Consider the following 12,884-nt stretch of genomic DNA (forward strand, 5'->3'; position numbering starts at 1 on the left):
CCAGTGAGTCCTTCCTTCTCATTAGGTGGCCAAAGTATTTGAGTTTCAACTTCAGGATCTGGCCTTCTAAAGAGCAGTCAGGGTTGATCTCTTCTAGGACTGACCGGTTTGAACGCCTTGCAGTCCAAGGGACTCGCAGGAGTCTTCTCCAGCACCATAGTTCAAAGGCCTCAATTCTTTGTCACTCAGCCTTTCTTATAGTCCAACTTTCACATCCATACATTGCAACTGGGAAAACCATGGTCTTGACTATACACACTTTTGTTGGTAGGGTGATGTCTCTGCTTTTTAGTATGCTGTCTAGATTTGCCATAGCTTTTCTCCCCAGGAGCAAGCGTCTTTTAATTTCTTGGCTACAGTCCCCATCTGAGGTGATCTTGGAGCCCAGGAAAATAAAATCTGTCACTACCTCCATTTCTTCCCCATCTATTTGCCAGGAATTGAGAGGGCTGGATACCATGATTTTGATTTTCTTAATGTTGAGTTTCAAGCCAACTTTTGCACTCTCCTTCTTCACCCGTATCAAGAGGCTCTTTAGTTCCTCTTCACTTTCTGCCATTAGAGTGGAATCATCTACATATCTTAGGTTGTAGATATTTCTCCCGGCAATCTTAATTCCAACTTTTGATTCATCTAGCCCTGCCTTTCTCATGATGTGCTCTGCATATAAGTTAAATAGGCAGGGCGACAGTATACAGCTTTGCCGGACTCCTTTCCCAATTTTGAACCAATCAGTGGTTCCGTGTCCAGTTCTCACTGTTGCTTCTTGACCCACATATAGGTTTCTCAAGAGACAAATAAGATGGTCTGGTACTCCCATCTCTTTAAGAACGTGTATGTGTGTATGTATGTATATATATACACACACAGAGAGAGAGGATAAAAACAAATACCCCCGCCACATTTATTTAAAGGATCAGAAATCCTTTAGCAGAAACATGAATTTGTGTTTTATAAAATCTCTTTCTAAAACAAGATATTAAAAACTCCTATGACAAATCTTGAGCTTAATTTTTATTTTTGTTATTGTGCTATATACCACCTGCTCAGAAAAAATGCCTGTGCTGTATACCAATAAAATCCATATGAGAAATATATTATCTCCCATGATATAAAAAAGTAACACAATAAAATTGTATCCAAATTAGGTAAGAGCAATTGAAAACTTATTAAATGACAATTTTAAAAACCCAGCTGAATAAAAAAAAACTGATAAAAAACCACAAAAAAATACATCTGATTAATATACTCTGATATTAAAATACTTGATTCAATAGAAATGACTTCATGCAGGTTATTAACAAGGGAACTAGATGAATTTCCTTTGGAATTGAGTTCAAAAGGCATATAGAGCCATTCTGAATACACAATCGTAGCAAGGTAGAACGATTAAAAAGAAGGAAATGAACAGAGACCTGAATCTGGCAATAATATAACAATATCTAGGACAGAATTCTACTGCCCTTGTTATCATAATTCTAATTCTGTGAAATTTGATTTAAAATTATTAAGTTACAAAATCGTGACCAAGAAAAATACTGAATTAAAGATCCAAGTAGGGAATTTAGATAAATTTTTAAATTCAAACAAAAGCCATACTAATAGTTTACCCATTAATATACAATTCAACAAAAGTAGAAGTAGCCATGCTGGCCAAGAAAAAAAAAGGAATTTGAAACTCCCTATTAAAAAAGACCTTTATTAGTTTGGTTCAAAATTACAAAAACATGCAATCTCCTGAGTTTTCAAGAACTGTCAATCATATATATCTTAAAAAGAAATGGGGGAGTAGAATGAAAATATGACATGCCAATTAGATACTAGCAGGTGAAGAGATTGTATCAGATTGTATCAGGGCTTCCCAAGGTTGCTGGGATGAGGAAAACGTATTGGTCCCTCATTTTTGGAAATCAGAAATCATCTACACAGCCTACCTGTGAGACCGTAATGCCTCCTTTCTTTGCTAGTTCTTCTTTGGCTTCTTCACTGGGGTAAGGATTACTCAGATGAGAATAAAAATATTCATTCAATACTTCTGTTGCCTGCTTGCTGAAGTTACGTCGCTTTCGCCTGAGAATACATTGGAATTATTCATAAAGCCTAGTGGGCTATTGTCCTCCTATTAATGGTTGTTAAACTAAAATATATTTATTTATTTGTTACATTTATTTAACTTGCCATGGGCTACTCTAGGCAGCTTACAATGATAAAAAGGAAGAAATGAAAAGAGTGTGAATAGAGAAATAAAATAAACAATGAAAAATAATGCAAGAAATACAACTATATGATTACCAAAAAAAGAAAGATGAACAGGTAGAGAGCAGAAAATTGGGGGGGGGGGGGCATCTCCAGCATGGAACTCCCTCATTTGGAGGCCAAACCAATCGGCACAGCCAGATCTTTAAGCTCTGTGGAAGGATAGGAGGCTTATATTAAAATAAAATATAAGCTATCCCAGGGGCTGGAGGAAAAGTCGGAAGGGGGGGGGGGCTTTGCATAGATTCACCTAGTGCACCTCTCCCATTTGGATTATTGCAATACATTCTACACTAACAATCACCTGGAACGTCAACTGGTTCAGAATGCAGCATGGTAATGGGTGCCCCTAGGTTTGCATATGTAATGCCTCTGTTGCATAAGGCATTGCATATGCAACGTGGAACATATGAAAGGTGTCCAGTACCTTTCCATGTGCAATTCAAGGTGCTAGTCATCACCTTCAAAGCCCTATATAGCACGGGGCCAGGTTATATGTGGGACTGCCTTGTCCTAAGGACATCTACCCATCTTACCAGGTCAGATAGGGTGTGCACGCTCCTTGCTCCTAAATACTGCCATCTGATGGGAGCTAAGAAGCATACCTCTGCTATATGGAACACTCTACCCCTGAAGTTCAGCAGCTTTCACCCTTCTAACCTTCCATAAAACTTTGAAGACCTGCCTTTTCCACCAAGCCCTGGAATAAAAGACTATACGATTAGCACCAGGTTTTCGTTGTTTTTAATGTGTTTATAGTTATCTTTAAGATTTTTATGTTATTTTACCTTTGACTGGGAGCTGCCCAAAGTTGATTATAAGATGGGTTATGTACAAAGTAAATACAGGGCCTGTCATAAAGGATTCAAATGTCTGTACACCAACATACAGAGTATGAGCAATAAATAGGGTGAATTAGAAATTCAGGTAAATGAGGGCAGATATGATATTGTTGCCTGCCTGGTGAGATGAAACCCACAAATGGAACACACAGCTAGAGGAATTTAAATTATTTAAAAGAAAAAGAGCAAATAACAGAGGACGTAGAGTTGCTCTCTATATAAGAAATAACTACATCTCTACAGAAATAGAGCACAACAATGATGAAAACTGTCTTGAATGCATTTGGGTCAATATAAAAGGGGGGGGATGACATAGCCATAGGTGTATACTATAGGTCACCCAACCAGACAGAGGAAATAGATGAACTTTTTGCTAGTCAGTTAACTAAGGTATGTAGGANGTTGGCCTCCTTCCTGGAAAGAAGCAGTCCCGTTCGATTCCCTGCAGGCCCAACCCAATTTGAGAATGAGCTGAGAGACTAACGGCCGTTAGTCTCCTTGTGAACACCCACAGGGATTGTTGAGGGGAATAGAGGAAAAAACCCGAATTAAGTGCAAGCACAGGTGGGAATTTTAAGATTTGGAATTGGGAGGGGAAAGAAGATCCACCAATGACTGTACCTGCCTAGAGCCAAACTTGCAACGTCTGTCCTGGGCAAGATCAAGTCAAAGACTGGAGATCACGGTCCAGGACGGGCGTGGCAACTTTGGCTGACTTGATCTGATTGGGCAGGAATACAGTCTACTACCCAATGGTGGAGTCTCCATCTCAGTGCTGGAGAATCAAATATTTCCCTTTTAACTAATTTTTAAATTTGTAGTGTTATTTTTGTATTTTTACCTGATTGTCAGCCGCCCTGAGTCCGCAAGGAGAAGGGCGGGATATAAATTTAAATAAATAAATAAATAAATAAATAAATAAATAAATAAATAAATAAATAAATATATCAGAAGCGTTCTAGGGGTACAGAGCATAGAAAAGGTTGGGAACCACTGTCCTAAATGATTAGAAACTAAGGTTTGAGAATTTAGTATCCTTTAAAAGTCTGTGCCACAGTTGCAAGCAAGGTGGTTAATCCCATCATCTCCTGGTAAGGGATCTGTGGAAAACCCCTATCCTGCAGTCTCCTTGCAGGGTGAAGCCATGGGAGTACATATAGGTGATCTCCCATCCTCTCTTTACACAGAAAATTCAAAGGAACCAGTCTACTTGCTGGTTCCTTGGCCTTTGCCACATCTGTTAGCTCTGCTTTTACAGAGCCATCTTCAGTTAAGCATACCTCCCCCCTCAAAGTTTTTAATGGGCGCTGTCGCACTGATTACTGAATATGAGATCTGTTTATTAAATTGCTCTCTATGGATCAGTTGGAATTGTTGCTTTCATACCAGCCTCCCTGAACATGGCAACCTCCCTACCTGAGCTCCTTGACCATATAACCATTGGCAGTGAAGTTTCCTAGACTTAGGTTCCTGAACCTTCAATCTGCCTTCAAGTTGGGATCAGATATGGCTCGGGAGTTCATGACTGTTATGACAGGAATGGGCCTGCACCAGGTAATCCAGGGCCTGACACATGACATTAGTCACATACCCAATCTGGTTTTTCTGTTAAGAGCAGTGGCAGTGTGATCTAGATTTGAGGGAGCTTTCAATTGCTCTGCCTGGTACAGGGAGGCCCTGCTCATGGTCACTATGCTTTAGTCACCTCTCATACGGATTACTGAGATGTGCTCTACATGCGGCTATTCTTGAAGCCTATACAGAAGCTTCAACTGGTTCAACTGGCAGGAATAGCCAACACCCCAGAAGACAAGCTCAGGATCCAAAAAGATCTTGACAAACTTGAACTATGGGCCCTGATCCAACAAAATGAATTTTTATGTGGAGAAAAGCAAAGTTTTATATTTAGGCAGGAAAAATCAAAGGTACAAGTACAGATTGGGCGAGACCTGGCTCAAAAATAGTAACTGTGAGAGGGTCCTTGGAGTCCTAATGGACGATCACTTGACTATGAGCCAACAGTGTGCAGCAGCAGCCAAAAAAGCTAATACAATCCTGGGTTGTATAAACAGAGGCATAGAATCAAGATCATGCAAAGTATTAGTACTGCTTTATAAAACTCTAGTAAGACCACACCTGGAATACTGCAACCAATTTTGGTCACCATATTGCAAAAAAGGATGTTGAGACTTTGGAAAAAAATCAGCGAAGAAGAACTAAAATGATCAAAGGCCTGGAGACTAAAACATATGAAGAACGGCTGTGGGACTTGGGTTTGGCTAGTCTAAAGGAAAGAAGAAATAGGGGAGACATGATAGCAGTATTCCAGTATTTGAGGGGGCTGCCACAAAGAAGAGGGCATCAAACTATTCTCCAAAACACCAAAGGGCAGGAAAAGAAACAATGGTTGGAAACTGACCAAAGAGAGAAGCAAACTGGAATTAAAGAGAAACTTCCTAACAGTGAGGACAATTAACCAGTGGAACAGTTTGCCTTCAGAAATCGTGGGCGCTCCATCACTGGACATTTTTAAGAAGAGACTAGAGAGTCACTTGTCTGAAATGGTATTTAGTTAATGTAGTTTTAAATTAGTTTTTTGTTTAGTTCTTGTTATTAGTGCTTACCTTGAATACCAACTGACTCAAAGATGTTAGGGGCTGAAATTGCTTCAATCAATTTTCATTCACTCAAAAGAGTGCTTGTACTCAAGATCTTGATTCCCCCCCCGCCAATTATTATATCCTAACGTAAAGCAACTAGAAAGGCTGAAAACAGCAACAAGAACGTAAACGTATAGTGTGTTTCTAAGCCACCTGCAAAAACACGAGGTTGATTCACTCATTTGTTTTCAGTGTCTGAGTAGTGTTAGTTTTTATTGCTGGTTTCCCCAGCAGATGTCCTTCTTTAATTGCAGCCTTTCTATACTCACCAGAATTTGGGGTTGGGGGAGAGCTTGTTTGGTTCCCTTGAGCCACCACATTGGTAGCATCCACTGCTGTTTTGGCTGCATAAATATTGGCCTCTTCCTGGAATTTTCCCATATTTTTCTTGTAGCGGATTCTCTTGTTACCAAACCAGTTGGAGACCTGTAATACAATAGTAACTCCATTAGTATGTAAACAAAACACCCTATCTCATCAGCTAGTATTATCTTTAAAGGGTAGGAAGAACAAGCAAGGCTACTATGAAAGTGAACAAAATACAGTAATCCTTAAATTTCTATGGCATCAAGCCAGGTGAAGTTTTGTGTAGTGGTTAAGGTGCTGCCCTACAAACCAGAAAACTCTTGAGTTATAGTCCCACCTTAGGCAGGAAAAACCAGTTTGGTGGGTTTGGGCCAGTCACTCAGTCAATTCATCTCACAGAATTATTGTTGTCAGAAAAACAGAAGGAAGAAGGAGTATTTAATAGGTTGCCGCTTTGAGTTGTGTATGTCTGTCTCTCTCTCTCTCTTTCTGTGTTTGTGTATGTTTGTGTGTGTGTGTGTGTGTGTGTTGTTAATTGCGAAGTCATGTCCGGCCCATCGCGACCCCAGGGACAACGTCCCTCCAGGTCTTCCTGTCCTCTACCATCTTCTGGAGTCTATTTAAGTTCACGCCTACTGCTTCAGTGACTCCATCCAGCCACCTCATTCTCTGTCGTCCCCTTCTTCTCTTGCCCTCAATCTTTCCCAGCATTAGGCCCTTCTCCAGTGAGTCCTTCCTTCTCATTAGGTGGCCAAAGTATTTGAGTTTCAACTTCATGATCTGGCCTTCTAAAGAGCAGTCAGGGTTGATCTCTTCTAGGACTGACCGGTTTGAACGCCTTGCAGTCCAAGGGACTCGCAGGAGTCTTCTCCAGCACCATAGTTCAAAGGCCTCAATTCTTTGTCGCTCAGCCTTTCTTATAGTCCAACTTTCACATCCATACATTGCAACTGGGAAAACCATGGCCTTGACTATACGCACTTTTGTTGGTAGGGTGATGTCTCTGCTTTTTAGTATGCTGTCTAGATTTGCCATAGCTTTTCTCCCCAGGAGCAAGCGTCTTTTAATTTCTTGGCTACAGTCCCCATCTGAGGTGATCTTGGAGCCCAGGAAAATAAAATCTGTCACTACCTCCATTTCTTCCCCATCTATTTGCCAGGAATTGAGAGGGCTGGATGCCATGATTTTGATTTTCTTAATGTTGAGTTTCAAGCCAACTTTTGCACTCTCCTTCTTCACCCGCATCAAGAGGCTCTTTAGTTCCTCTTCAGTTTCTGCCATTAGAGTGGAATCATCTGCATATCTTAGGTTGTTGATATTTCTCCCGGCAATCTTAATTCCAACTTTTGATTCATCTAGCCCTGCCTTTCTCATGATGTGCTCTCCATATAAGTTAAATAGGCAGGGCGACAGTATACAGCTTTGCCGGACTCCTTTCCCAATTTTGAACCAATCAGTGGTTCCGTGTCCAGTTCTCACTGTTGCTTCTTGACCCACATATAGGTTTCTCAAGAGACAAATAAGATGGTCTGGTACTCCCATCTCTTTAAGAATGTGTATGTGTGTATGTATGTATATATATATATATACACAGAGAGAGAGAGAGGATAAAAACAAATACCCCCGCCACATTTATTTAAAGGATCAGAAATCCTTTAGCAGTAACATGAATTTGTGTTTTATAAAATCTCTTTCTAAAACAAGATATTAAAAACTCCTATGACAAATCTTGAGCTTAATTTTTATTTTTGTTATTGTGCTATATACCACCTGCTCAGAAAAAATGCCTGTGCTGTATACCAATAAAATCCATATGAGAAATATATTATCTCCCATGATATAAAAAAGTAACACAATAAAATTGTATCCAAATTAGGTAAGAGCAATTGAAAACTTATTAAATGACAATTTAAAAAACCCAGCTGAATAAAAAAAAACTGATAAAAAAACACAAAAAATACATCTGTTTAATATACTCTGATATCTCAGTACATTAAAATATTTGATTCAATAGAAATGACTTCATATGCATGCAGGTTATTAACAAGGGAACTAGATGAATTTCCTTTGGAATTGAGTTCAAAAGGCATACAGAGCCATTCTGAATACACAATCGTGGCAAGGTAGAACGATTAAAAAGAAGGAAATGAACAGAGACCTGAATCTGGCAATAATATAACAATATCTAGGACAGAATTCTACTGCCCTTGTTATCATAATTCTAATTCTGTGAAATTTGATTTAAAATTATTAAGTAACACAATCGTGACCAAGAAAAATACTGAATTAAAGATCCAAGTAGGGAATTTAGATAAATTTTTAAATTCAAACAAAAGCCATACTAATAGTTTACCCATTAATATACAATTCAACAAAAGTAGAAGTAGCCATGCTGGCCAAGAAAAAAAAAATGAATTTGAAACTCCCTATTAAAAAAGACCTTTATTAGTTTGGTTCAAAATTACAAAAACATGCAATCTCCTGAGTTTTCAAGAACTGTCAATCATATATATCTTAAAAAGAAATAGGGGAGTAGAATGAAAATATGACATGCCAATTAGATACTAGCAGGTGAAGAGACTGTATCAGATTGTATCAGGGCTTCCCAAGGTTGCTGGGATGAGGAAAACGTATTGGTCCCTCATTTTTGGAAATCAGAAATCATCTACACAGCCTACCTGTGAGACCGTAATGCCTCCTTTCTTTGCTAGTTCTTCTTTGGCTTCTTCACTGGGGTAAGGATTACTCAGATGAGAATAAAAATATTCATTCAATACTTCTGTTGCCTGCTTGCTGAAGTTACGTCGCTTTCGCCTGAGAATACATTGGAATTATTCATAAAGCCTAGTGGGCTATTGTCATCCTATTAATGGTTGTTAAACTAAAATATATTTATTTATTTGTTACATTTATTTAACTTGCCATGGGCTACTCTAGGCAGCTTACAATGATAAAAAGGAAGAAATGAAAAGAGTGTGAATAGAGAAATAAAATAAACAATGAAAAATAATGCAAGAAATACAACTATATGATTACCAAAAAAAGAAAGCTGAACAGGTAGAGAGCAGAAAATTGGGGGGGGGGGCATCTCCAGCATGGAACTCCCTCATTTGGAGGCCAAACCAATCGGCACAGCCAGATCTTTAAGCTCTGTGGAAGGATAGGAGGCTTATATTAAAATAAAATATAAGCTATCCCAGGGGCTGGAGGAAAAGTCGGAAGGGGGGGGGCTTTGGATAGATTCACCTAGTGCACCTCTCCCATTTGGATTATTGCAATACATTCTACACTAACAATCACCTGGAACGTCAACTGGTTCAGAATGCAGCATGATAATGGGTGCCCCTAGGTTTGCATATGTAATGCCTCTGTTGCATAAGGCATTGCATATGCAATGTGGAACATATGAAAGGTGTCCAGTACCTTTCCATGTGCAATTCAAGGTGCTAGTCATCACCTTCAAAGCCCTATATAGCACGGGGCCAGGTTATATGTGGGACTGCCTTGTCCTAAGGACATCTACCCATCTTACCAGGTCAGATAGGGTGTGCACGCTCCTTGCTCCTAAATACTGCCATCTGATGGGAGCTAAGAAGCATACCTCTGCTATATGGAACACTCTACCCCTGAAGTTCAGCAGCTTTCACCCTTCTAACCTTCCATAAAACTTTGAAGACCTGCCTTTTCCACCAAGCCCTGGAATAAGAGACTATACGATTAGCACCAGGTTTTCGTTGTTTTTAATGTGTTTATAGTTATCTTTAAGATTTTTATGTTATTTTACCTTTGACTGGGAGCTGCCCAAAGTTGATTATAAGATGGGTTATGTACAAAGTAAATACAGGGCCTGTCATAAAGGATTCAAATGTCTGTACACCAACATACAGAGTATGAGCAATAAATAGGGTGAATTAGAAATTCAGGTAAATGAGGGCAGATATGATATTGTTGCCTGCCTGGTGAGATGAAACCCACAAATGGAACACACAGCTAGAGGAATTTAAATTATTTAAAAGAAAAAGAGCAAATAACAGAGGAACATCTCAACGAGAGATATATTCTTTATTGATGTAGAGATGTCTTTATCTCGTGTTGTTACTACTTTTGACAGAACTTACGTAAACCCAGTTATATTTTCCCCCCCCTACTGTATCGGTATCCACATATGATATCCAGTGGGTTGGTCTGTCTCCTTTATCTACTTGAAAAACGATCAGTCAATTGATTCCATACATCCTAGCACATCACAATAGTAATGGGGGACTTTAATTACCCTGATATCAACTGGGAGACAAACTGCACCAAGTGGAAGATCAAACAGATTCCTGACAAACCTAGCAGACAACTTTGTCTCCCAAAAAGTAGAGAAGGGAACTAGGGGATCAGCCATATTGGACTTAATTCTCACTAACAGAGTTGAAATGATAGAAAGTGTTGAAGCCACAGGAACCTTGGGAGGGAGTGATCATGCAATATTGAAATTCAACATCCAAGCACAAGAAATAGACCATAGTCAAACTAGAGTCTTGGACTTTAAGAGAGCTAAATTCAATAAACTTAAAGAAGGGGAAGGATTCCATGGATGATAATCCTCAAGGGGTAAACAACTCAAGAAGCTTGGGAAATTTTGAAAAGTAAGATTATAAAAGCCCTGTCTAGCACAATACCAATGAAGAAGAAAAGTAACAGCTCTCAAAAGAAACCAGCATGGCCGCATAAAGGACTCTCTAATCAATTGAAAGACAAAAAGGATAAGTATAAAAAAATGGAAAGAGGGGCACATAACTAAGGCAGAATATGAGCAAATATCCCGAGCCTGCAAAGATGAAATGAGGAAAGCGAAGGCTCAAAATGAACTAAGGCTTGCAATGAAAGTCAAAAATAACAACAAAAAAAGTTGCTTTCAACATGTAAAAAACAAGAAAAAGGTTAAGGAAATGATTGGTCCATTAGTGGGAGAAAGTGACAAGAAGGTGACAAGCAACAGGGAGAAAGCAGAACTATTTAACTTGTTTTCTGCATCCATCTTTACACAAAGGGAAAAAACAGTCTGACTCTAACCTATCAAAAATAGTACCGTAAAAAAACGATTAGAAATACAAGTTAAGATAGGCAAGAAAATGGTAAGTGAGCACCTGTCCATCCTAGACGAGTTCAAATCACCAGGACCAGATGGATTACACCCCAAGGTTTTGAAGGAACTGGCAGATGTGATTGCAGAACCACTGAACTATATCTTTCAAAGATCCTGAAGTACTAGGGAAACCACCAGAGGACTGGAAAAGAGCTGATGTAGTTCCCCATCTTTAAAAAAAGGAAAAACAATGGATCCAGGAAACTACAGACCTATCAGCCTGATCTCAATATCTGAGAAGATTCTGGAAAAGATAATCAAGCAACGAATCAGTGAACACCTAGAGCAGTGATGGCGAACCTTTTAGAGACTGAGTGCCCCCAAACCGCCCCCCAGTTGCTCCCCTGCCCAACCTTCCCGCAGGGCCACCCACCGCCTCCATGGCCCGCCACAGATCACCCAGGCAGCCCAGCAGTGCCATGGCAGCCACACCCTATGTCCGCGCCCCACAGCATCATCTGCACACAACGGCACGTGAGGGCAGAGTTTTGTCCCTGCTGCCGGGCTGCCATATTCTTGGATGCTCTGCTTCATGTGGGCCGTGCCTGGGGGCGAGTCATCTTCTGGGGGGGCTGCTGGTGAGGGGGCCATGGGGGGAGGCAGGGCTGGGGCGATGACACACTTGTCCACAGAGAGGGCTCTGAGTGCCCCTTCTGGCACGCGTGCCATAGGGTCGCCACCACTGACCTAGAGGCATACAAAGTCAGTACAAAAGCCAACATGGGTTTGTCAAAAACAGATCATGCCAGACAAATCTTATTGCATTCTTTGACCAGGTGACAAAATTACTGAACCAGAGGAATGCTGTGGATATAATTTACTTGGACTTCAGTAAGGCATAAGATAGAAGAATGTGGGTTAGAAAGCATCACAACCAGATAGATTTGTAGCTGGCCGACCAGCTGTTCTCAGCGTGTGGTCCTCAATGGAACTGCACGTACAAGGAGGGAAGTGTATAGTGGAGTGCCCCAGTGGCTCAGTTCTGGGCCCAGTGTTCTTCAACATCTTTGTCAATGATTTGGACGAGGGGATAGATGGGGAACTCATTAAATTTGCAGACGACACCAAGCTGGCAGGAATAGCCAACACTCCAGAAGATAGGCTTAAGATACGGAAGGATCTTGACAGACTTGAACAATGGGTGCTATCTAACAAAATGAAATTCAATGGTGAAAAAAGTAAGGTTACACATTTAGGCAAGAAAAACCAAATGCACAGGTACAGTATAGGTGGTATCTTGCTCAATAGTAGTAACTGTGAGAGGGATCTCAGAGTCCTAGTGGACAATCATTTAAATATGAGCTAGCAGCATGCTGCAGCTGCCAAAAAAACCCAACACAGTGCTAGGCTGCATTAACCAAGGATAGAATCAAAATCACGTGAAATATCAATACCACTTTATAATGCCTTGGTAAGTCTACAGTTGGAATACTGCATCCAATTTTGATCACCACGTTGTAAAAAAGATGTTGAGACTCTAGAAAGAGTACAGAGAAGAGCAACAAAGATGGTTAGGGGACTGGAAGCTAAAACATATAAGGAACTGTTGCTGGAATTGGGTATGTCTAGTTTAATGAAGAGAAGAACGAGGGGGGACATGATAGCAGTGTTCCAATACTTCAGGGGCTGCCACAAAGAAGGGGGGAGTCAAGTTATTCTCCAAAGCGCCTGAAGGCAGGACAAGAA

General features: G+C 40.2%; 1 protein-coding gene across 1 annotated transcript in view; it reads right to left on the bottom strand.

The window, feature by feature from the left end:
* LOC107287231 (pre-B-cell leukemia transcription factor 4) overlaps positions 1-12,884 on the bottom strand; it is a gene marked incomplete in the record, with an annotated part of 64,971 nt that overhangs the window by 15,822 nt on the left and 36,265 nt on the right. The window contains 1 exon segment of the mRNA XM_015815720.1: positions 1,935-2,070. Coding sequence (XP_015671206.1) covers positions 1,935-2,070 — 136 coding nt within the window.

This window comes from Protobothrops mucrosquamatus, unplaced genomic scaffold (genome assembly GCF_001527695.2).
Source record: "Protobothrops mucrosquamatus isolate PMUCROS unplaced genomic scaffold, P.Mucros_1.0 scaffold370, whole genome shotgun sequence".
Lineage (NCBI taxonomy): Eukaryota > Metazoa > Chordata > Lepidosauria > Squamata > Viperidae > Protobothrops > Protobothrops mucrosquamatus.